This window comes from Trichoderma virens (assembly GCF_000170995.1).
Source record: "Trichoderma virens Gv29-8 chromosome Unknown TRIVIscaffold_5, whole genome shotgun sequence".
Lineage (NCBI taxonomy): Eukaryota > Fungi > Ascomycota > Sordariomycetes > Hypocreales > Hypocreaceae > Trichoderma > Trichoderma virens.
In genome coordinates, this window is record NW_014013744.1 from 788,844 (window position 1) to 813,917 (window position 25,074).

Below are 25,074 nucleotides of genomic sequence, written 5' to 3' on the forward strand. Positions count from 1 at the left end.
CGTGGTCTTGTGCTTCACTGAAAGCTGACGTGATTGTTTCATGAGTGGACTGGGGAATAATGGCCTTTGGTGATTTGGTGGATCTAAACGAGATAAGAAGAACGAGTCTTGTGCCCCATAGTGGATCAAGATCAGGCGTAGAGCAGGAGACGATATATACCAGCTGAATGCCTGTTTACCAGTGGCTATCGCAGACTTCTTGACATGAGATGCGTATTTGATTCTTTGGAGGTACGATGCGTTGACTGCTCCAGGTTTTGAACAGGCGTGCGTTTGTCGACCAACCATGGAAGTCATTTCGAGCAACTCATCATTTGCGATAGCGGAACCAGCTTCTTTTCACTACCGAAATGTGCGGCGCCCCGATGACACGCTTTCTCTGAACACATGGATGGACCATTTCGACGAATTCCAATGGACTGATGTGAAGTTTGCTTTGATAAACTGGCATGCATAATGAAGATCCCAGGAGGATAACCAGGCTAACATTAATCATTCGCCTTGGCCCCATATTGGTCGAGTTGACGAAAAGGGGACATCAAGGATCCAGAGGCTCTCTTTTCATCGAAACATTTTCTTTTTGCACGTGCCATTTTCATCATCTCAGATGTGATGGTGCCGTTTTGGGCCAAGTGGACTGAGGCGTTCATGTACTCGTGTTGACATTCTTGAGGGCAACCGACTTGGCGATCAAGTGATTGCACGATGCTTCCATTCGAGTTCGCATTCACTTCAGGACATGGGAGATTCCTACTGAGTGTTAGCTGGCTGCGACTTTTACCGACGATTCAAGGAAAAACTCACAAGCAAGCACGCGTCACGGCATCGTGCATCACCTACCGTGCCATCCCGGTCAGAAGAAGCAATGCCTTCACCCTCGTGGCATGGCGCTGCTCAAACAATCGAAATTGCAGCATTTGACAGGTCCGCTCGTAGCAGATGAACGGAAGATGCGTGGTAAATGAACAAATCAGCAGAAAGGGGAACAAAAGACATGCAGTCGAGATGCCTTCCCCTCACGATTCCCCTCACGTGTCACATGACCTCTCCTGATGCAATGCAAGAAGGTTACATCAGCCATTCACTTGGAAAATTTTCTCTGTTGATTGAGCCTTGTCGAACGATTTGAAACAGGGATTCAGGATTTCCTTTGATGATCGGAAATATGCTGGGCAGTAGTGCTGCAGCAAGTGTTGCAGTTGCAGTGCGATGAAAGGGTTGCGTTGGCAAGATTGAGTTTAAGCCATGGCTTGAGGTTGCCGAAGCCACCAACCAGGACTGCATACGTGCTGAGGCTAATGGTTTTACAGCATACATGTAAGGTAAGGAGTCGCGTGCAGCAAATAATAAGGGAGGGAGAGGCCTGATTGCTGTCAGACGATCAATCAGGCCACAAGCCTTGATCGGGCAAAGCTGTGATGCAGATGTGCTGTGTAATGTGCGACTCCTTGCCGCATTTACCAGATTACTGATAGATTGATACTACCCTGATGCCGAGAATTTCTCTTATTGAACTGATAATTGTTCACCATCATGTAGGCAGCAGATATAGAGAATTTGCACGGAAGTAGTCATTGTCTAACATATTTAACAAGCATATCTGTGTACATGTAGGCTACTATTTACATGCATTCATTCATCACGGTATCTTAGACTCTATGATTTCTCAAGTAATCAGATTCAACTCGAAAAGGGAAGCTCTGAGATAGTTCCCCCCTTGTCAGCTACCTATGTGCAACGCCGTTCTCTGCCTGTATTCCCAATTGATGGCCAATGCTATTAATCTATGCATGTAGCCAATTCCGACTTGAATGTTTTTTTCACTTCTTAAATGTAGCACTCTTCTCGCCCCTAATTGGTGGCATCCGTCTTGCCGGTTTAATCTCATCATCACCTGTCTTCGCGTATGGGTCAAACACCTTCTTCTTGTCTTCTTGAGTCGACTCCTTGGCCTCATCCCTCTTGGCATGAAGGACTGATGCTGCTTTGCTGTAATCGAAAGGAACAGCTTGGTACGTGGCGCGATCTGCCGTGCCCACATGCTGTTGTTGAGTCTTCCGCTGCTCTTTACGGGCGAGCTTCTCCTCTTGTCGCTTGGTACGGAGCTCCAAGCGTTGTTGCTCCTCAGCCATCTTGGCTTCTTCTCTCTTCCTCTTCTTCTCCAGCTTCTTCGCCCTCTTCGCAGCCCCAGGGACTACGTCTTCAGCCTCTATCTCAATGACAGCGCCATCGCCCATAGCATCGTCTTGCATCTCGCGGTCACCATCGGAAGCTGAATCGACTTCACTAGATATCGGCTCATCGTTTTCAATGGCTTCGGATTTTCTCTTTCTTCCTCTCCGCAAGGTAAATTCCTCGTCCTTTTCATTTTCGGCGGCGGGGACGATGGCTGCTTTTGCCGATTCTTGTGTTGCAGCGGGTACCTCTTGGACAGGCTCAGTTCCAGCAACGAAGTCGGTAGCGTCCTCGACAAACCGTTGCCAAGGGAAAGGGAAGTAGTCTTCTCGTACGGCAACGGCTCCCTTTGTCTCATCCCATCTTGAGCTAACAGCAACATCTCCAAACAACTGCGAGCGTTGTAGTTTGGTGGCCGTAGCAGCTCCTTCTAATTTGGCGGTTTGGCTCTGGGCCTTTGTTACCCTAGGAATTCCACCCCTTTGCTGTGATGATGGATCTCGGGAAGTAAAAAATTGCAGCAGGGTTGGTCCCCCCTTTGCCTTTTCCTCTTGTATCTGACTCCAAATCTCGTTCACTTTGGATCGGGCCAGGGGAGCAGTAAGCGGTAGTAGACTGTGGAAGGCCTTGGCATCCGGAGGGTTGGCACGTGCAATTTCGGTCAGGTTGGAGGTGCCCAGTACGAAATTGGGATTCTCGTCTTCTGTGCGCGCAGTCACGTCTCGCCACTTCCAAAGAGCCCTGAAGATTGCAAACTGATCACTCTTGTAGCCAAAGTGCGAATTCTTCAGGACGAAATTGTACCAGCCCCTGGACCCTTCGCCAGTTTCTTCGTTGAACTCAAGATTCTCATGGCGTGAAAGTGAAAGCCCTCGCGATTTTTCTAGAACAATACTAATGAGATCTTTGTCAGGGTTGCTACGGTCCGATAACTGGACCAGGTCGTTTCGAATTTTGTCGTAGATGTAGAGAAGGTAGTGGGTATCTGAGCGGGCGTAATACATCATCTCTTCAGGGAGCGGTCTAACAGGTATTAGTGAATATGATGATAATACGGAGGGTTGGTTGTTGCCTCTTACCGTATCCTCCAATCAGCCAACTGATATCTCTTGTCGGCTTCGAAATTGACAAACTTGGAAAGAAGAAATGCTAAGCTTCTACTCGAATAATGTAAAGCTTCGCTTGCGAAAAATGTGTCGAAAAGTCCATTGACGTAGAGTCCAAGATCTCGCTGAAGCCAAACCATGTCCATGTACGCGCCGTGAAAGACCTATAAAAGGGTATGAGCAACAACTAGAATATTTGGTAGACGAAATCCTTACCTTGACAATAGTTGGGTCAGCGAAGACCTCGTTGAGGACTTGGAGCTTATGTCGCCAAGGCTTCAAAGTATCAACAATCCAGTCCTTTTCTCTAGTGCTGATTTGCATCAGGGATACGAGGCCAATATATGTCCTGAAATCGTGATGCTCTAAATCAACAGCAATTTCTTTTGCCTTTTTCAACTCCTGGAGCATGTCGACAACGCCCTCGTACGTGTCAACCCATGTGGCTGCGGTCGACTCGACTGGTTGAGGTGGCATCGGGTCCTGGATTTGGAATACTCGATCGGGGTACTGCATACTTGATATCTCTGCTTCATATGGATGCTTGTATCTAATGTGAAAAGGGAATTGTTAGTAAGGAGACTAGCATGCGCCGAATGTCTCTGACATAAACTTACTGAGGCGCCCCATTGTCCGCGACAAATGTGACAAGGCTGTCATCCAGAGATACATCTGCGTGTGGTTTTTCCGTCAACAGAGGCTTCCATGGACCATCAGGAAAGTTATTCGGTTTGAGTTCAAAGTCCAACTGTGGCTTCTTCACGTTGGCGTTGCGGATGACTTTGCCGGTGGGCTTGGTTTGCTTTGCCTTGGAGTTCTTGGTTGGTAATGATGAGTTAGAATTGCGTGTCGCATGTTCAGTTGGAGCAGACTTACGGAATCGGAGTCTCCATTCTCTCGTTGTTTGACCAGTCCCGTATACTCGTCGATGGCCCTATCTGCCTTTTCCAGAACAGAGTCCACCACGTCCACCACTTTGCGCCAGTTCATGTCCACATCTTCAGGGTCTTCTAGCTTTGGAGGTTTTAGACCACAGGCTCGAGCGGCCGAGTTCAGAAGCCGCGTCGAGAGGTCGAGAATGCGCGACGTTTTATCGTCGAGCTGCTCAGCAACGTCTGGGTTGACGGTGCGCTGGAAGCTCAGGTCATGCGATGCGATGCGATTGGCCGACTTGATGGTTGAGATGAGGGACTTTTGGACCTCCTCTTGGAGGGAATTGAAATCTTGCGACGATTCCATGGCGATGCGCAGCTCCCCCAAGGCGACGGGGTGATGAAGTCGTCGCCGCCGCGATTGGCATCAAAAGGAAAAAAAGGCCCTTGCCACGGAAGATGCTTATCGATAACAGAAGTTGATGGGTCGCGTCCCCATGCATCTGCAGCTTTGCAAGCGCACGGAAGAGTGGGACACCTCTAGAGAGGTACTACTTCTAGGCAGATAATAACGATTATAGTAAGGACCCATTTTGTGTTAACTTATGCCAGCTTGATACTACTGCCAGCTTGTACTGGTGAAATATTGTTACATGTTATGAACATGATTTAAGGTACCTTAGTACCTACTGGGTAGCACTGCTGAGGTACTAAACAGAGATTGGAAGACAAAAGCCAGTTCTGGCCTCGTCCTGGATTTTTACTCCTACCATCTGAGAAGCTTCTCCCAGTTTGTAACCTAAGCAAATCACAAGTTTAACAGCTGAAAAGGAAACCTAGAGTTCTCAATTCGGTCCAGCGGCCTTGACACCTGAGTCATCCGTTCCACTGCCGCTACACTGCTGCCTGCTATGAACACGAACATGAGCTATACCAGAGAGACCACCATTCCCCAACTTGCAGAGAATGAGCCGCCGCTCTACAGATTTATTTGTCCCTCTTTCTTCCCGTCCGTCCGCTGTGCATACTGAGCTGAGACACTTCAACACCGATCATCAGTATGGCATCGCGCCGCTCGGCACGGGCAGTTGATTCCCTGGTGGAGCCCATCCCCAGATATCGCATCGACCTTGACCTTCCTCCAGCTGAGCGTTATGTCAAGATGGCCTCGGATTTTGCGCCGCAAATGAAAGAAATCACTCCGTTATTTGACATGGTTCTCGAGTCAGCAGTGCCGTGGTTATTCCTACGCTCCATCATTAAATTTACAGCGTCCCTCATTCTTCGGCGGGTATATTCATCTGAAGAAACGCAAGAATTAGTAGGCATTGCGAAGGCTAGCGGAGTAGATATGTATTTCCTGGTGGCCTTTAATCTGCTGCTTGATACTTTGTTAGGGTGTACAAGCGGCGGAGTCCTAACCCGGCTCAAGAAGGGAGAGAGGCAAACCCATACGGAGCCGAGCGCGAGGATGATGCATTTTCGAACTTTAGACTGGGGAATGCCTGAACTTAGGAGTGTACTTGTTGTCTTGGAGTTCGTGAGGTCAAAGTCTGAGGAGCCTCAGACGGTGATTGCGAGGACCATCACCTATGCTGGGTTTGTTGGCGTGTTGACCGGAGTGAGGTAGGCCGTATTGCATTGAGACTCTGGAGCTGTTACAAGCTTACGATCCCGCAGGCAGCACCTTTCTTTATCACTCAACTTCCGGCCTGGCCACAGCTGCTCTACATTGTCCCTTCGCATTCACCAGAGCCTCGTGCTCCTCGGTGTCCGGCCATCTATATCATCAGTCCTCCGCCAACACTTTCTCCGCCCAGAGCGCCATCATCCAACCATCACCGACGTGGTTAAATCCATCACGGGAACACGGACGGCGCCCTGCTACGTAATACTCTGCTCTGGCGCGGAAACTACCGTGGTTCAGAAAGACCTCGTCAACGCGCAAACAAGGTCAGCCGTCGACTTCATTGTGCACACAAATCACGACTTAGCGCCAACGGACCAGTCACCTCAGGCATATAAACAAAAGGAGAGCAGTTCAGTCTTGGGTATGGAAGCACTGGTTGAGGAAAGTGAAGAGCGAATGGATTGCATTCTGAGCAAATGGACTGCACTGGCCAAGAGGCATGAACGTGAATTAAAGAGAGGAGGAGAAAGAAAAAGCCCTGCTATTTTCGAACATACATTGCAAAGATGGGTGAAATCGTATCCCATTATGAATGAATGTACTCATTTTGGGTGTATTCTGGATCCGGGGACCGGGACCATTCGTTGGCTGGAGAGAGGCGTTCTGGACCTCGAGGATACCGAGATTGTAGGGGAACTAGTATAAAGCGACTATACCTGCCAGTGATGGCAGCATTATCCATGGCAATGAAGCGATGCAATGAGCGTTTTATTTATAAGTTGTAGCGAATATTTACCAAGGTCAGCAACATATACGTCCATTCGAGGTAACCAATGGTACAAACAGTGGGGCGGAAATATCCTGTTTTGGTTTTGGTCTCGCCTTACAAGCTCACCTGCTACCTTGAATTCATTCAACAATTCCTTTGCTTACCACTGATACTGTATGCGACAGCACTCTGTCTGTCCAACCTCGGGCAAGAAAGAGGCAGCATTAAATGTCTCACGCCCTTATCTGACAGAGATATTCCTGAGCATCATGTGGCTGGTTTGTGCTACCTATCAGAGTAGTTGGAGGCATCTAAGCCATATGAGTGGAAAAGGAGCCAGAGCAATCCCATGAAAGGATGGATTTGAAATTCGAATGAAGCCTTTATCTCGCTCGTCCTCTCTCACACCGGCACTACGAGTACATGGATGCCACATAAGACCAAATTTCTTCGGCCCGGTTGAATAACCCCGTCAAAGTATTTGCGCAGTCCAATGTCATGCATGGCCATGCTGCTCTCACTCATTGGCCAGCGCCCTCAGGAACTGAATTTGACGCACCCCCCATCTTACATGTTACCTGGGCTACGGTAGAATTTTCCGGGCTGTAATGCCAGCGCCGTAGATTGACGTCAATAGAAGCTGGCAAGCGTCAATTACTTCAATATTGTATAGCATCAGCATCAGCATCAGAGCTTAGTCGTTGTTGCATATTTTTCTAGCAGCTACCTAGTTTACTAGCATCCATGGATGTCTAAGATTCTCTTCCCGCTTTGATTGCTGATCGCTGATCCCCAACATGGCAAAAACGGACTGTTTGCTCCGACCTCTCACATGCACAAAACAGCCATGCTCCAGCTGACGAGCACAAGCATTTCTCCGGTCCTTGCAGGGCGTGTCACAGTACCGGCATTGATCCCTAGAGGTAGGCAATAGAGGTAGGCAGGCAGAGGAAGAGAATATCCCTCATCACCGTTGCAAACAACAATCCTCGCTGTGCCTTGTATGCGTGACTGCGTCAGGGAGCTGTAATGCAACCTGCTTTAGGCCTTGCTTTAGGCCCTCGAGCTGTGCTAATACGGGCAATGGCCGCTAAAAAGGGCCCCAAAAGCTGCCCCTCCCCCTCCCTGCTAAAGGCTGTGCCGCCCTGCCCCTCCTCGCGAAGCTTTATATAATAAGATCCATTGGATGCGACATAAGCTTTAACACAACCATACACGCAACTGCCTGCTTCTCCTCCGTCTCTGCTTCTAGCATAGAATCGTGGCAAATTCACTCGTCCCCCTGCCAAGCGCCTGATGGTTGTGAGTCCCTCTGCGCGATAGCAACTACCATCCCAAAGGGCCGCCTGGCCGTGCGCCTCCCGAAGCTTTTTTTTGCCTGAGCTCAAGTCTTGAGCTACGACGCAAATTGTCGTCATCCCGAGCCCATCAATCAAGTCGCCACGCCTAGCCGAGCTGTTAGTCGCAGCCACTGTCGTCGTACCGAATAGCTTCATTTCGAACCCTTCGCCCAGCTGAACCAAAGTAGCTGGATCTCGACCGACAAGCTACAACCAAGAGCTTCGGCGGGTAGAATCAACACAATGCCTGCTGCTGTTGGATCAAACGGAGAGGGCACCAACTCGGGCCGTCTCCTTCTCCTCTCGAACCGTCTTCCCATCACCATCAAGCGCTCCGACGATGGAAGCTACAGCTTCTCCATGTCGTCCGGTGGGCTGGTCACCGGTCTCAGTGGCCTCAGCAAAACGACCAGTTTCCAGTGGTATGGATGGCCGGGTCTCGAGGTCCCCGAGAACGAAGTCGAAGGAATGAAGAAGCGTCTCAAGGATGAATACGGCGCCCATCCCGTCTTCATCGACGACGAACTAGCAGACAGACATTACAACGGCTTTGCCAGTGGGTTCCTCTCGCCCCCATGTCCCAAGTGCACATAACGATGCTGACATGTATACTCTCTTCCCCGTTTAGACTCGATCCTGTGGCCCCTCTTCCACTACCACCCCGGTGAAATCACCTTTGACGAGTCTGCGTGGGCTGCGTACCAGGAAGTCAACCGCCTCTTCGCGAGGACCGTTATCAAGGATGTTCAGGACGGCGATCTTATCTGGGTCCACGACTACCACTTGATGCTGCTGCCCCAGATGCTGCGGGAGGAGATCGGCGACACCAAGAAGGACGTCAAAATTGGCTTCTTCCTGCACACACCCTTCCCCAGCAGTGAAATCTATCGTATTCTACCTGTGCGAGAGGCTCTTCTCACCGGTCTCCTTGACTGCGATCTCATCGGCTTCCACACGTACGACTATGCTCGTCATTTCCTCAGCAGCTGCTCCCGAATTCTTGATACCCCAACCACCCCCAACGGTGTTGATTGGAACGGCCGCTTTGTTACCGTCGGCGCCTTCCCTATCGGCATCGACCCAGAGAAGTTTGTCGAAGGCCTCCAGAGACCCAAGGTCCAGGAGCGTATTGCCACCCTCAGCCGCAAGTTCGAGGGCGTAAAACTGATTGTTGGCGTCGATCGTCTTGATTATATCAAAGGTGTGCCCCAGAAACTACATGCTCTCGAGGTCTTCTTGACAGAGCACCCCGAGTGGATCGGCAAAATTGTTCTCGTCCAGGTCGCCGTTCCATCCCGGCAAGATGTGGAGGAATACCAGAACCTCCGGGCCGTTGTCAATGAACTTGTCGGTCGTATCAATGGCAAATTTGGAACCATTGAATTCATGCCCATCCACTTCCTTCATCAGTCCGTCTCCTTTGAGGAGCTTACTGCGCTATATGCCGTCTCGGACGTGTGCCTCGTCTCATCTACGCGCGACGGCATGAACCTCGTATCATACGAGTACATCGCCACGCAGCGCGAAAACCACGGCGTGATGATTCTCAGTGAGTTTACGGGTGCCGCTCAATCTCTTAACGGAAGCCTCATCGTCAACCCCTGGAACACTGAGGAGCTCGCCAACGCCATTCACGACGCCGTCACGATGAGCCCCGAGCAGCGGGAGGCCAATTACCGTAAGCTCGAGCGCTACGTGTTCAAGTATACGAGTGCTTGGTGGGGAGCCAGCTTCGTCGCGGAGATGACTCGCCTCAGCTCGGAAAATGCGCAGACCAAGACGCTGCGCAATGTCGCCGGTGCCGTCGTCGGTCTTGGTCAAAAGGTGAAGCAGGTGGCCGAAGATGCCAAGGACCTGATAACAGGCACCGGGCAGCCTTCTTCCGAGGTGCCGGAATCGTCTGAATAGGTTAATAGTTGGTGTTGCTGGATTTGTTTTTATGGTATCCTTCTTCTTCTAATTACTGTGTTATGGTAGCCCAAAGGATGTTTGCTTCTTTTGTCTTTGTTTACGCTGGGTTAGCGAATAAAAAACGTGTATGTATGAGTTATTCTTGAACATGATTAATTTCCTCTTCTTCTTTTGTCAAGGAGTCTTGTCAAAGAACATATTGTATTGAAGCTACCTAGTTATCCCATCCCATCCTCACATGTGCATCTGCAACCAGCATCAACAAAATTCGAGAATAAACGTCATTGGCTTTATTCACCAGTTCGAAATGTACTACGCAGACACAAGGTATCTAAGCGGGAAAAAAATCATAAACTTAAAAAAGAATCGTGAAGCCAGCAAACTCCATCTCCCACCCTGTCCGCGTTATGTAAAGCAACCTATGGTATCCCATCATCGTCGTCGTCGTCGTCTCATCCTGCAGTCCCTTTTCTACTTTCCGTTCCTTCAAATATCCCATCTCATATACTTTGAAAATGTTCAAAGATTCGATACGTGCCAACGCTCTAATAAGGCGACTCCACAATGTCATCTCTTCCGAGCTTGTACTGGCCGCTTCTGGCGTTGCCAATCCGTCCCGAAGACTTCCGCCCACTACCAAGTAGTCGGACGTCACCGATGATGCTTTCTCGGGTAGGCATCTTGAGACTTTGCTTGGCAACCATGTTGACTTCGTTGGGCAGAGCAACAATGACGTTCTTGTCCGAGCCGAACTTGAAGTCATCTGCCATAACCTTTTCCTCGTATCGCTTAATCTTGTATGGTGTCTTCTGGCCGCGAATAACCCGCTTGAGGTTCCACTCGATGATGTAAGGTCCGGAGGCAGTAATGATACTCGTCTCCTCTGCACCCTCACCAGTGTTGAATTTGGCAGGCGTGAAAGACACAGGTTGACCAGTCTCATGGTAAAACTGAGCAACGTGCTCTGGGGAAAGAGCCAGACGACGAGGACGAGGCTTCGAGTCGGCGGCGAATGGCTTTTCAAAACCAAGCTTTCCCTCATTCTTTCCGCCGTGCTGCTGGGCGTCGACGAGGAGGATGTAGTTCTTGGTAGTTCCCAAGATCCATCTGCCATCAGCCGAAACGTCCATGCCAGTAATTGGATCACCAAGGGCAGGGAGCTGTGTCTTGGCTCGGATTCCAAGACGATCAAAGAGGCGAATATCACCCTTGTTGCTTGCCACAGCGATGTAGCCCTTCTCAGTGGTAGCAACGGAAGAGAAGTCGTTCTTTGATACGTACTGCTTCAATTCTGAATCGACAATCTTGTTACCCGCTTGACGAGGGTCGATTCGGAAAACGGCGTTGTGAGAGATACCAAGGAACGTCTGCTCTCCGGTCATCTGCGCAAACTTGTTCTCTGGGGTAAATGTCGTGACAGGTATGTCATCATGGACATTCCACTCATCGACAACCTTGCCGTACTCAATGTCCATGCGGTAGAGCTTGTTCGGGTCCACCTCGTTTTGCATGATGAGATCTCTGTCCTCCATGTGGAGCATGACCTTCTTGGGGTTCATCAGTTTGCCCGCAGGGGTGGTCACCTTGGAAATGTTGGTGGAGAACTTGAGGTGATTATCCGGAGTGTGGGTAAAAACTCCAATCTTGGAGCCGCGGACAACAAAGGAGCGGTCATGTTTGTAGCCCACGGCAAGCTGGGAGTTGACGTCTCCGTCACCTCTCTCTTGTTGCTCTTCATCCTCGTCCTCTTCATATCGTCCAAGGTCTTCTTCTTCATCGATTTCTTCCTCTTCCTCCTCCTCCTCCTCTGGAGCATCTTCCATGGCGAGGTCATTGAACGAATCCAAGACATACTCACGCTCCTTCTCCTGGATCTTCTTCCACTTGGTTTCATTTAGTTTCTCCCAAATGGCCTGCATCACCGCCTCCTGGAACTTCTCCAGTGTTGGCTGATCCTTGAATCGGATTAGCCAAGACCTTCCAGTCCCATCTTCAGACCAGTGGTTGAAAATGAAGGACAGGTGCTCAAAGTCGAATACAGGGTTGAATTCGGCGGTGACAGGGGTGCCTAGAACAGACTTCCCGGCAGCATCAATTTGCAGCCAATACTCCCATTTTCCAACTTCAGAAACGGTAGCAATGACGGAGTCTTCGACCTGGGAGAAATGGCCTGCTTGTGGATCGTAGAGATGCAATTCGCCAGATACGGCAGCATAGATCTCCAAAGGCTTAGGGGGGGCATTTGGGTCCCGCGCCCGCTGAGGAGCCTCGACCTCATCTTCTTGATGTCCCTCAAGGGGTTCCTCCAAGGATTCTTCTACCGCGGGCCCGCGCTTGGCCGAAATATTGGCAGTCCTCTTGGCGAACATGTCGTCGATGGAATCGATGGACCTAGTGAGAGTCGGGCTATGAATGGGGCTGGCGGGTGGAATGGGTTGCTCCTCGGGGAACTCAAATTGTTCAAGGTCCTCGTCTGAGGCTGTCGTGTGCGGCTTGCGGTACTTTCGCTCGTACTGACACTCCTGCGCTGTCCGGAGGAAACGCTTCACCTCTGTAGATGTGACGTTGTCGCACACAAATTCGTAGAGGTCGCCGTTGTCGCCACTCAAGTCTTTCCAGGCGAGAACAGTCTCGTCACCGTCCTCTCTGATCTCAATGCGGAAGTGCAGAGACTCGTCGAGTAGAAAAGTCTTTTCGTCGCGTTCGCCCGCAAGAGCGTCGATTTCAGCGTCTTCTCCCTCTTCGTCGGCGAGAAGTTCAGCCTCGCCTTCTTCAAACACGCGCTGCACGACGAGCTGGTATTGGAAGTCTTGATTGGTTCGGCGGATGCGAATAGCAGAGTCCTTGAAGATGAGCTCTGAGTAGCCCTTGGGCGAGAGGGGCCGGACGAGGTAGAGCTGGCCTTGAGGGAGCTCGATAAGGGATTCCTGTGTAGCTGAGCCGAAGAGCAGCTTGCCAACTGGAAGATGGATGTTAGCGAGAGCGATGTTGCGGGTGCAGAGAACACAAGCGATGAAGGCAAGTCGAGAGGGAAAGGCGTGAACAAAGAAAGACGGAAATCGTGGGGCTTATATAGGGCAACAGAGCTGCAGCGCATATGCGGAGTCGCGCGGGCTGCAGGCTGCATTCCCGTCTTTACATACCGTTTCTAAGGACGAACATCCTGGCAGGTGTGTTTGCCTTTGCTCCCCTGCAGTCGTCGTTGCTGTTTTCTGCGTTTGCGATGTAGCAATGACGAAGGAAGAGAAAGAGAGAAAAAGAAGTCGTGACGGTAGTTGGAGAGACTAGGTGGGGTTACGGAGTAGAGAGAGCAGAAAAAAAACAAAGCCTCGTAGCAACGGTCGTCAGGCCAGAAAAGGGCCTAGTAGGCGAGCACGGCAGTAAATCCTGCAGTATCAATAGCGGCACACGCCGACAGGGTTCGAGGCTTGAAGGATGAAGAGAAGAGAGGAGAGGAATTGAGAGGATTTTAGCGGTTCGAGAACTTAAACAGCCAGCACAGGGCAAAATTACTTTAAATTAGGGGTCCAGGTCTTGAATTCGAGACTGAGTGCGTCATCGCAAACAAGCTTCAGCTAGGCAGAGACGAGCAATGATATCAAACGAACGACCTCTGGAACTTCCGCTGTTGCAGGCCCGCTGGAGGGCAGAGGGGATGGAAGGGCGGGCGGGCAATTGGATTCGCTGGCTGCGTCTTAGGCCCGTCCAAGGTCGCCCCATTTCGCCACGTCCTGCCTGCTGCAGCCTTGATTTGCTGTTGGATCGTGAACTGGTCAGTGAGGCTGGCGGTACCTGGACAAGGAGAGCGGGCGTGAATATCTTCACGGTTGCGTACTTGTACAATCCCGGCCCGTCGCTTAACTCCTCAACAACCTTGTTGAACATACCACCATTAGTATCATTCGCTTGACCTTGGCACAACGTCTTCATTGGACATCTTCCCTATTATCCCAACAATCTACAGCCACCTGCGACAAAGCCAGGGCAAGGCAGTTTACCTACTCTCGTCACACAAACCGCTTTCTTACCTGAGAAATGACAACAGGCATGTAAAAAAAGTAATTACAACAAGTTAATACCACGACTCTTTATTCAGAGAAACAGCCCTCATCTTGGAACATTTGTTGCCTTCTACTCTGTATGTAGGGTAGGTATCAATAACGGATGAGATCGCCGCGTCTTGAGCTCAGACGTAATCGTAGCACCTTGATAGTACACAATACGAATCCCGAATTTCAACGAATGTGATTGGCGAGATGGCCGAGTTGGTTATGGCGTCAGGTTAAGGCTACCTTAACAGCAATTCCTGGTGGAGCAATCCGCGTGGGTTCGAGTCCCACTCTCGTCATATTTTTTTTCCTTTTTGACTCTTTTGCATCTTTTTGTTTTGGTGTTTAGCCTGTTTCGTACTGTTTCGGACCCGTCAACTTATAGGTAGTCTTCAACTCCAAAGTTTGTCCCCAAAACCCCGAGACAGCCCAAAAAATCGGCACATAGGTACCCAACTCCGTAGGTAGTTCCAATCCCCTTGCAATTTGTATGTAAATAAAAACAACGACGCGTAATATACTGTTGAAATTGATGTTAAATGCAATGGACGAGTTTCCTCCCGCCTTTAAGGCTGCGGCCGCAATTCTAGAAGATCGCAATCGACCCCTAAGGCTTTGAAAGGCTTATTCTGTGCGCACCGCCGCCGCACAATTTAAGATCAGCCCGTTAGCTGTGCAAAGAGCCATTTCATCGCTCATGAGGCCTGATCCCATTCCTTGCGCCCCCGGACGGCCACGAGCCCTTACGAATGACTAAGATGAAGCCTTAGTGGCGTATGTGATGTGGCTGCAACGAGGAGGGTTTCCGGTGACTAAACCACAGTTTATTGCCGCTGTTAATGACCTCCGACGACGACGAGATCCTGATGCCGGGGAGTTGGGTAAGAGTTAGTATAGTCAGTGGCTCTTAGACTACCTAAAAGTTTAGAAATTTTATATAAAGGCTATGGAGAAAGACTGGAAGTTATTTAAAGCCTTGAGTGTAGAGAATCTCATGACATTCTTCGATAACTTAGAGAAGATTATTAAGGTCTATCGTATCGGTGCCTTAGAGTGTTGGAACGAAGACGAGTGCGGTATCCGACTCGGCTGCCTTTGCGAATGCGTTCAGGCCCTTGTTGTGCGTATAACTCGTTCCGAGCGGCCACAGGTCCTCGGCCCAAGCAATAAAGAATCCGCAACCCTCATTAGCAGCGTTAACGCTGCCGGCGAGTCTACGCCTCCTTGGATAGTCTTCAAGACCTTCCGCTAATGAAACTATTTATTTCGCCCGCTCCGAGACTGGCTTCTTTAATAATAAGATCACGTTGGAATGGCTTCATCACTTTAATCTGTGGTCTTAGGAGAAGTCAGCATAAGCTCAGCGGCTAGGATAAAGATTTGACGAATACTTTGGCTGTAATATATAGTTGCGAGACCCTGAGAAGCCGTGGTCGCTACTATACGAAGTCCCACCAATCTAGCGGCCAGAAGAAGAAAAGATATATTGTCTTCTCGTTATTGCCGGCTTTACAGGCCATAAAACTCTCGATTTTATTGAATATTGCATTAAATTTGATATCCTCGTCGCCGTATTCCCTTCCCATTCAACCTATATTCTTCAGCCTTTTGACGTTGGTGTTTTTTAACCTCTTAAGCATGCCCATCAGAAGATATTACGGAAAACTCTCTTTAATGGTGATCTGGCTTTCGCTCGGCAAAATTTCCTTGAAGCCTTCCAACATATTTATAACGAGGGCTTCACAAGCCAAAATATCATCTCAGGCTTCAAAGAGACCGGCATCTACCCCCCCAACGCACAGTCGGCCGTTATGAGAGTCTTTGCCCAACAGCAAAGGCGTTAGGAGGCGATGAACCCGGCGTTCTCGTCTCTTCTGCCCAATCCACAACGCCTGTAAGAAGTACGGTGAACTTCTGAGCTCCTCAACTCGCGAGGGACTTCGTCAGGCCAAATTAGAGGCGAAGACTCTAAGTTGATCACGAGAGGTGGAACCAACGGGTATATTCATCCATACAAGTACTCATGCATATCTAGTATTATAGCCCACATTTGCTATCAGAACGCTAATTTCATGAACCAGGAAGGAGGGATCCCCTACCCACGTAAATCCCATCAGGTATCTATCTCATTCTATATGAAAAGAAAAGACAGGAAAAGAAAAAAAAATAGAGAAGACATTCTTTGCCAAGCAATGCTTCAAATCATGCATCAAATCATGCTCATGACATCGGCCCATCTTACTGTGAGAGACTCTCGACACGACTCATATGTCTGCCCGTGAACTGTCTCATAGCGTCGAGTTCCTAGCGATCCCGATCAACTCGGCTGGCAACATTTGTGACTTCTCAGGAGGACTCATTCCGTTCCTGTACATCCACAACCTGCTGAGTTCTTTGACTTTGACGTCCTTTTTGTGTCTCTTACGCGCAGAGAACTGGTCGTAAACCTCGATAGGGGTCGTTATCTCACCCGTACCGAATCCCCCTGTACCTCCATAACTAATCTCAAAGGCCTCTCGTGCGTTCTCCATAGCGGTACCCTCAATACCAAACTTGATAACCTCCTCCATGAACTCATTCTTCTCGTCAGCTCCAATAAACTCTCCAGTTTCCGGGTCGCGTTTCAGAGGGAACATGCCGTCCAGGTAATGCTGCACGAGAAGATGTCCGCCGTGACCATTAGAACGGTTGAAAAGGCGGCCAAGGAACCGAGGCAACTGCAAGCAAGCCATTCTGTTTGTTGCAAAATGGAGAATGCCCCATATGGCAACAAAGTCGGTGTTGTGCGTATAGTGCTCGATATGGCCAATAGCTCTGTCCTTGGCAGCAGAGGCGGTGTGGTACGAAGCCAAGGAAGAAGATCTTCGCAGCATAGAAGCAGTGATCATAGGATCCTTCTTTACCTCCAGCGGGGTGGTGACTGGAGTCTCGTAGCAGGCCTCAGAGACGAGCGTCTGCATCGCTTCAAGAGGCCTTGACCTGGTTAAATCTTGCGATATGACGTGGCGGTGCGGGTTATTGAAATGGTTGGCGGCGCTGCCAAATGTATACACTTCAAGCTTTGCAAGTAGATCCTGGGGCATCTCCTGGAGGAGCCAATCTAGAACCATACCGCCTTCTATGGCGCCCTGAGAGTGCATGATGAAGACGACCTTTGACTTTTTTGGGTCGTAAAGAATGTCCTTGAGGTGCTTATAGCAGACACGAATATCGGTAGTTGCGTATGAGAAGTTGCGCTGCACGAGGCACTCGATGACATCGAAAAGAACACCAGAGGTCCGGTTGTGGATGCCGAGAATTGGGCGACCAAATGTAAGGGCTAGACGATTTAGATTCATCTTCATCCAGTGTTGGCTGCATTGTTGGTTCGTGTTAGTAAATGAAGTAATGACACAAAATCTGTGGCATTATGAGGTGACACTTACCCGACGGAGACGCCATTCAAAAATACCCACTGCTCGTTCTCATGCTCGGGTTGCGACTTTGCATACTTTTCATCAGAGTGAAAGATGAGTTCCGTGCCATTCAGCAGCATACAGATTAATCTGTTTAGAAAATGGAAGGCCACAATACCGGCGATTCCCATCCATGCAGGGAAAATAATGACAAATGGCAGGGTAACAAGAAAGATGAACTGAAAGACGAACAAGAAGACATGGACGGCGACACAGAATATGTTCATCCAGGATGGATATAGCTCGTCAAGCTCATCTGAGCCATACGTGCGAATAGGAAACAAAACCCAAGGTAGAGCCCAGCAGTAGACAAAGAAGTAGTAGACGTCCTTGGCGAGGAGCCTCCAGGGGAAGTCGGTGTAGGCGTAGTTGATGACGGATTCGCCGCCGATTTGCGAGCGATAGAACTCGGTGACAGAGCTCATGATGAAGGACTTTGGCGAAGCACCATTTCGGCGCCCTGGAGGCTTCACGGCCAAGGTGCGAGAAGGGGAAACTGGCGGCATAATATAGCACCGCAGAATGAGCCAATCAGTGCGGCTGCTTTAGTGCTGAACGAGCATCCAGGCTTCAAAGGAACAAAGAGCGAAAGCCTCTCAGCAGGATAGATAGGGCTGAAACAAGCTGAGAAGCCGCAGGAGCTGCAGCTCTAGACGATGGTGGTGAGCTAAACGACATGCTCGTCAACATATACTTTTTTTGCTCAACTCATCCCTGACACCTTGCGAATGCTAACCAGTAGCTGCAGCTGCAGGCACCCGGGGAAATAATCCCACGAGAATATACGCCCGCCATCATCATGTGCGGCTATGTTACTACGACAGAACAGTGGACACGTCTCAGCACGCGAGAGAGCAAGTCAGACCGCATCTCTGACACATTCTCTGGCTAAATTCTTGGTGACGCCGGCAGGAGAAAAAAAAAGCACAGCCAACTTGGCGTTAGCAAGGCTGAGCGGGATCAGCTGCATTGCCTGTGGTGTGGAGGAGCGTCAGCAGACCTGCAGATGCGAAACTTAGCATCTCGGCATTGATGCCAACGCTTGGCTTTTGGCAAGGGGGGGAGTCATAGGCAGACAGGGGAAGTCGACGCCACCAAACTAAAGTTGTAGGAGAGAGTTGAACTTGAGGAATCAAAGGATTGATGGATTCGAAGTGTTTTGTTATCAAAATAAAGAACAAAGAACGTTGGCACGGGTAGCGAGATGAGAAATACGGTATTGACCTGTATTAATACACGGGCGTAAAGTTGAGACTATACATGCACTAAAGGGCACATGAACCAGATGCGACGGATCTCGCAGCGTCTCAGTCAAAGTCAAATCATGCATCAGCAAATGACTGTCGGAAGCGTGATTTGACCACAAAAGGAACCAAGTCTCGTGCTTTGTTTCAAGCTCGGCACGTCATGGGCGGCAATAGCTGCCTGACTCTGAGAAAAGACGACGGTAATCCAAGACATGACCGGCATTTGGTCGTTTAGGTGATCAGACTGACCACTATGTGCGGTATCGTGGGGGCTGCTCCCCTGAAAGTTTAGTGGGGATGATGGCCGTGCTGTGTGAACACCAGACCTCAACAAGACCTAAACTCTTCCTGCTAGTTGAGGTACTCCAGCCGCCGCCACCGATCCTCCATTAGCAGCCTCAGCTATCTCTTCTGTCGTATATGATTCAGGAGTTGTCAATCCTCTTGGGAGTGGCTGCTAAGTATCCAGTATTAATCCCAAATTACATGACACATAACGTGATATATATAGGGAGCTCTCTATACCTCATGTACCTATATACCTATCTACCTAAGGTACTATGTACCTATTTAATGGTTGATCCTTCGGTGGGTCTCACTGGCGTATTGGATCATGTACAGTAATTGACCAGATCCTTTTGGGGCGGTGCTCCCAAGGCAGCCGATATTTATGATGGGTTGGCCTTGCCTACATGTATATTTACATGCACTCTCTTCAGCGCGGGGTTTTGAAGAGGCATTTTAAGATGATGTAATGCAAGATTCAGTGCTTAAGTAGAAATGCTGATAAGAACAGTAAGTGATAGAACGGACGACGCATTCTATTATACCTACTAAGTACATGTACCTAGGTACTATAGGTATCCTCTGAAATGGAAAGTACAATTATGTATCGCAGGCCAACGTTTAGGCACGACACAGGTAGCTTTGGTCGGCCAAGGCGTAGCTCAACTATCAACTCGGCATACTCAAGCCACGGCCAGGATGTTGACCCTTTCTATGGGGATATCGAGTCGATACCACAGAAAAGCAATGAAACGGAACAAGACCAAACGCAGAATCAGGCCCAGAAGAAGACCCTCATTATATTGGCCTCATGGCAATCCAAGATGGACAAATTAACGCCGAAGCAGCAGGAACTGTTTCTACAGAATTCTCAACCTGAGGGCTTCCAAACCTTTGCTTCCAAGCTGCAGCATATCATTCAGAAAAGAGTGGACAATAGTAAACTCTTTGAATTTACTCGCAAGATTAAACCCTTCTACGACCTTGTTAATTTGGTTACTCCCGTAGTATCGGCAGCTTCCCAGTCTTGTCCCGTGCCCCCGTCTGCTATTCTGGGTGGCATTACTTGTATCCTTTCATTGGGGGCGCGACTGGATGGCTATCAAGCTAGGATCATCGAGACACTTGCCTCTATGGCCGGTGAATTGAGTATCCTAGACAAGTACCACACGGAAAATCTCTTTGCCAACGACCCGGATATTCAAGCTTCACAGATCGACATTGTTACCGATGTTCTGGATTTTTGCACTACAGCAGCCAAAATATTCTTTGATGATGACGGCAAGGAAAGGAAGGGCTTGAGTCTACTGTTGAAGGCGCAATTGAAGAATTTCGACGTCACCTTTCGTGATATTAAGGCAGAATTCCAGCGACATGTCATCGAATTGGAAAAATTAATAACCTTGGCCAATAGCCGACGACTTCGCCTTATCCAACGGGGTATCGCCGCTGTTGATGCATCTAATCAAATCAAGAGGAGACAGATGGTGGCAGAGGTGAAAAGTATCGATAATCGACGGGCTCTAGGTATGTTATATTACTTTCTTCTCTATGACTACTAGGTGGAAAAGTTAATCTGGCCGTTATAGATGAAAAGAATAGCCATTTTTTAAAGTGGCTCCCCTCTCTACCCGTTGGTAAAATCCAGGAAGACACCTATGATAGGAGGGTCAAAGGAACTGGAGAATGGCTAATGGAGCATGACATGTTCAAACATTGGCTCGAAGAATCTGCATCTACCCTCCTTTGGATTTACGGCAAGCCCGGTTGCGGCAAATCACATCTCGCCTCCCGAGTAATTCACGACCTGGGCACCCAAAATGGCGAATCCGACTCGGCTCTTGCATACTTATACTGTAGCTCAACTCGGTATACCGTCAGAATGGACCTAAATAGCCTCCTGGGGTCTCTTCTTGCACAGATCTGTCTAAAATTGACATCTGCTGATGATATCGAATCTATTCTTCAGATTACCATCTCAGAAACCAGAGAGAGCCCTTCTAGAGCCCAGATGAAAGAATGGATTCGTATTGTCTTGAATAAGTTTCAGTCATGTTACATCATCATAGACGGTCTCGATGAATGCAGCAGCTTCGAGGACAAACAGTTTGAGGATTTTTGTGCCTTCATCACGTCTCTCGTAGAAAACATACCATCTCCGCCTCATATCAAAGTCCTTGTTTTTAGCCGACTGCACTACCAAGTCATAGATCGCGCCTTCAACCACTTTCCACAGATTCAAGTTGATGATGGCGCTAATGAAAATGATATAAAGTCATACATATCCGAAAAAGTGGACGAGGTAAATCTTGATCCTTCTCCTGAAGAGTACCAAGGGTTCGCAGAGATCAAAGATTTAATGCTCAGCAAGGCTGGAGGAACTTTTCTGTGGGTTCGCATAAAGGTGAAAGACTTCAAGGACATTGGAAGCGTGGAAGACATCAAGGAAGCTCTGCAGGACCCGGTGGAAGGGCTGGATGAGATATATGGCCAGGCAATCCGCAGAATTCTAGCACGCCAAAAATACAGCCGTGATCGTGCTTTGAGAGCGCTGCTGTGGGTGGCTAATGCACATCGATCGCCATCGAAGCTGGAACTGCTCGAGGCCCTCGCCATAAAGCCTGGTCGGACCGGATTGAGCGCAACGCAGCGATTGCCCCGTGATTTCCCACTCAGTACAGAGTGCTTTGATCTCATAGTCGAGGTTGACGGTTACTATCAGCTCATTCACGCGTCACTTAAAGATTTTCTTCTCTCACAGGACCCAAGCCTGTCAGACTACGGAAAAGATCAACTCAACGCTCATGATATCTTGGCTGAAACCTGCTTAACATATTTGACCTTCGACGTGTTTCGCTCAGTGTCGAAACCGGATGTGAACGACCTTGAAAAGCTGCTGACGCAGTACCCTTTTCTCGATTACGCTGCCCTATACTGGGGAAAACATTTTGCCCTGACAAAAGGAAGTCGGACAAAATCGCTCGACAAGTTGCTGGCAATTCTGCTTCGAACAGAGACACTGGTGGCTCTCTGTATCGATATAATCGAACTTGACGAGCTCACGCGCGGCAGGCTCTCAATGTCCAGTACTGCAACTCCTCTACACCTTCTAGCCATCTTTAATCTCCGAAGCCTAGCTGAAACGATGCCGGAGCTGCAACAGCATATAAACACGCATGATCAGTTCCATCATCTTCCTTTAGATTACGCCATAATATACAAAGCAAGGGACATGGTTATGTGGCTTTTGGATATCTACCTCAGACAAGACGGAGAGTTATTTGCCACCTGCCTGGACTGCTGCCAGATCCGTCTCCTCGAGCAGCCGATAAAATGGGACTGGGGTGACGTAGTCGAGTCTCTTTTGTCTTTAGGAATTGACCCGATTTTGGTCAACAGCGAAATAGTACCCTTGGAAATGGCGATATCTCAAGAATCGTATTCTGTCTTGGATGCGCTAATCAAAGCCGGCCTGGATCTAGAAACAGAGACCGCCGGAGTTACGCCACTTTTCTGGGCGGCAAGTAAGGGTTTCCTTAAGGCAGTTGAGCTACTCATCACAGCCGGGGCAGATGTGGAACATACAGGACCAGATGGATGGACGGCCCTTCATCACACGGCGGCCTACGGAAACCCATATGTCATCTCCGAGCTCCTTAAAGGAGGCGCAAAAATTATGTCCTCCATTCCGGACCACGGTGCAAATGCGCTCCACCTCGCGGCTGACCGTGGTAACCTTGAAGCCGTTGAGCAGCTTTTGGACTACTGTGAGAATCTGGAATTCGTCGACGCTTTGGATTCCTACGGTCACACACCGCTAATGAAAGCGCTTCAATGTAATGATACCGAATTAGCCTTACTACTTCTCCAACACGGTGCGCGGCATGACTTAGATGAGTGGGCTCAAGTAGTGCCGAAACGTTTCTTCTCAGAACTTTGCAAGCAGTACTCCGAAACGTGCTGCGTAGCAAACAGCAGTTCGAGAACAATTATAGCAACGCTTACTTCAGTGTGTGAAGTTGAGATGCAAAAAGATGCCGAGGAGGCACATAATTATCCGGAGACGACGATGGACGTCCCTCCGATGCCAGCCGCTATATCGGATGGTGAGGACCCCCTAGAAGGCGATATTCTGTACGTCATTCTGCTAGAAGCTCTGGTCTCGTTTCTGGAAAGTACGATTACTCAATCACGCGATAAGACCCTGAGGGTAGAGGGTGAGGAGCAGGGAGATGAAGAAGTTGTTGAATTATCACCAGCGTACGAGATGTCGTGGCAACTTTCCAGGGCTATCTTGGGGCAGGCAAGTGACCAAGATATCATTCTATCCGCTCTCAAAACAATCCAAAAGCGCCTGGAGACGAAACCCAAAGAGGGAATAGCAGGGGAAACAAACTTAATGGAAGATAGTGAAACTGAAATCGGCCCTGATGAAGAAGAATCAACCCTCAAGATCCCAGAGAACAAGGATATTATCTCAGACTCAAAAGCCACAAATGGGGCTACAGTAGAAACTCGCACGCAAGTAAGGATCATAGATTTTCTACTTATTCGAAATCACCACCTCGAGCCATCGACCGAAGCTAATGTATTCGGATTCTAACATAGAACGAACTTGCCGAGGCATTCACATCTTCAGATGATAAGCAGCGGAGCCGAAGGGAAACAGTAAATATTTCTCGCCGACCGCTAGAAGTGCGGGCATATAAAAATGACCGAAGACTCCGCCCTCATCAAAACGCATATCCATCAGGCATGTTGACTAGACTCGCAGATCACTTAGTCACAGCAGAAGCCATTGATAAGCTGGGCTATACGTTTGATCAAACGGGTTACTTTTATTACATACACGGGAGTATAAGTAATGTGAGTATCTGACATTGCTATTGTCTTGACATAATAGCGCTCAATAGTCCTTTATATTAAACGGCAGGTTTAGTTTCTAACTAGAGGACAGCATGCAATCGATGAAATAGTCGAATTATCTAATACGATGCGACTCTTTGAGGCCTGCGTCGATTAAAAATATATTGAAAGGGACCGAAAAAGAAAGGCCGCCGAATGCATGAAGATCTGGAAGCTGGGGGTTTGTTGAATTGTGAGGAACCACCATACAATCATCTCTGGGGTATCCAAACCGCAATTCATTCACATCCATCTGAAGGTCTTGATGTGAGGATTTACAAACTTGGGGAATGCTGCGACCAACCCAGACAGCAGCTGCTGGTAATGTCTAATGACGGCGTTGATAAGAGACTTGCTGGTATAACGTGAAAATACCGCTCTGTACATCCAAGGAAAAGTGCTGTCAGTGTTTGTATTTGCTCTGAAGTCGAGAATAATGCTGCACCACTCCCTTTGTTCGTGTATCTGTTCTTCTTCCTTAGGATTGCTGTTTACAATCGACTTACAGAGGACTTCCGATGCCAGCCCCCCCGAGCCGGAGCGAATCATAATTAACCATGGCTCAAGGATGACGATGCTATTTATTATTTGATTCACGCTTCCATCCAAAAAAGAAGGCCGCACTAGAAGCTCTAGTCTCGGCCTCGCTTCGTTTTGAGGAGCAAAATGCAAAAAGAGAAATCTGACGAGAGTGGGACTCGAACCCACGCGGATTGCTCCACCAGGAATTGCTGTTAAGGTAGCCTTAACCTGACGCCATAACCAACTCGGCCATCTCGCCGTATGTTTTCTCATGGTAACAATTTCGTACTATGAGGTAAGCAAGCTTTTTTTTCGAAACAGCAGGACTTCAGTCGAAGCCGACAATCACCAAGAGTTACGATTCACAGGAAAAAGACTGTCGTGATATTTGAATAGGCAAGTTTGCATCATCGTAACGATTCGAAATGGATATATATCAGACAAAAGCTGAAGCAGAATACAGTGAAGGTTACATGACTTTGGAGCTGGCGCTTTGATAGCTCCCAGTCTGGGCTTCACTCCTCCTATTTAATTGGAAAAAAAGGAACAAAGCCAAAACTTCAAGTCAGGAATCAAGGAATGGCTTCCATATTGACATGCAAAATGCCCATAAGTGCCTAATGCATGTCAGAGAAAGACGCTCTTTCTTTTCACGGAACAAAAGCACGGACTCTGACAAAAGCAAGGACAACACGGGCCAGGCAGTGTTGCTAGTATATATACATCTACCCACAGCGGCTGGTCTGGCTAATATGATGCTGGAACATGCAGTTTCAAGAGTCCATTTCAAATTCGAGCAAGCCGGCGG

At 48.9% G+C, this 25,074-nt stretch overlaps 6 protein-coding genes across 6 annotated transcripts; 3 read left to right on the forward strand and 3 right to left on the reverse strand.

The window, feature by feature from the left end:
• Positions 1 to 1,820: 1,820 nt before the first annotated feature.
• Positions 1,821 to 4,520, reverse strand: TRIVIDRAFT_123406 (uncharacterized protein; the record flags this gene model as incomplete). The annotated part of the gene is made up of 5 exons (XM_014102216.2): positions 1,821 to 3,198; positions 3,255 to 3,445; positions 3,498 to 3,831; positions 3,899 to 4,098; positions 4,158 to 4,520. 5 exons carry the CDS (start codon positions 4,518 to 4,520, stop codon positions 1,821 to 1,823), a joined length of 2,466 nt encoding a protein of 821 aa, XP_013957691.1.
• Positions 4,521 to 5,096: 576 nt separating this feature from the next.
• On the forward strand, positions 5,097 to 6,559 carry TRIVIDRAFT_74061 (uncharacterized protein; the record flags this gene model as incomplete). The annotated part of the gene is made up of 2 exons (XM_014102217.1): positions 5,097 to 5,779; positions 5,834 to 6,559. The coding sequence occupies 2 exons, from the start codon at positions 5,214 to 5,216 to the stop codon at positions 6,486 to 6,488; spliced, it is 1,221 nt and encodes a 406-aa protein (XP_013957692.1).
• A 1,576-nt stretch (positions 6,560 to 8,135) lies between these two features.
• On the forward strand, positions 8,136 to 9,948 carry TRIVIDRAFT_178919 (glycosyltransferase family 20 protein; the record flags this gene model as incomplete). The annotated part of the gene is made up of 2 exons (XM_014102218.1): positions 8,136 to 8,448; positions 8,521 to 9,948. 2 exons carry the CDS (start codon positions 8,136 to 8,138, stop codon positions 9,798 to 9,800), a joined length of 1,593 nt encoding a protein of 530 aa, XP_013957693.1.
• Positions 9,949 to 10,079: 131 nt separating this feature from the next.
• Positions 10,080 to 12,965, reverse strand: TRIVIDRAFT_79870 (uncharacterized protein; the record flags this gene model as incomplete). Its single annotated transcript, XM_014102219.1, has 2 exons — positions 10,080 to 12,762; positions 12,947 to 12,965. 2 exons carry the CDS (start codon positions 12,963 to 12,965, stop codon positions 10,349 to 10,351), a joined length of 2,433 nt encoding a protein of 810 aa, XP_013957694.1.
• A 3,175-nt stretch (positions 12,966 to 16,140) lies between these two features.
• TRIVIDRAFT_55997 (uncharacterized protein) lies at positions 16,141 to 17,732 on the reverse strand (the record flags this gene model as incomplete). The annotated part of the gene is made up of 2 exons (XM_014102220.1): positions 16,141 to 17,206; positions 17,278 to 17,732. The coding sequence occupies 2 exons, from the start codon at positions 17,730 to 17,732 to the stop codon at positions 16,141 to 16,143; spliced, it is 1,521 nt and encodes a 506-aa protein (XP_013957695.1).
• A 1,709-nt stretch (positions 17,733 to 19,441) lies between these two features.
• TRIVIDRAFT_220738 (putative Pfs NACHT and ankyrin-domain-containing protein) lies at positions 19,442 to 23,442 on the forward strand (the record flags this gene model as incomplete). The annotated part of the gene is made up of 2 exons (XM_014102221.1): positions 19,442 to 20,366; positions 20,429 to 23,442. 2 exons carry the CDS (start codon positions 19,442 to 19,444, stop codon positions 23,440 to 23,442), a joined length of 3,939 nt encoding a protein of 1,312 aa, XP_013957696.1.
• Positions 23,443 to 25,074: the final 1,632 nt, after the last annotated feature.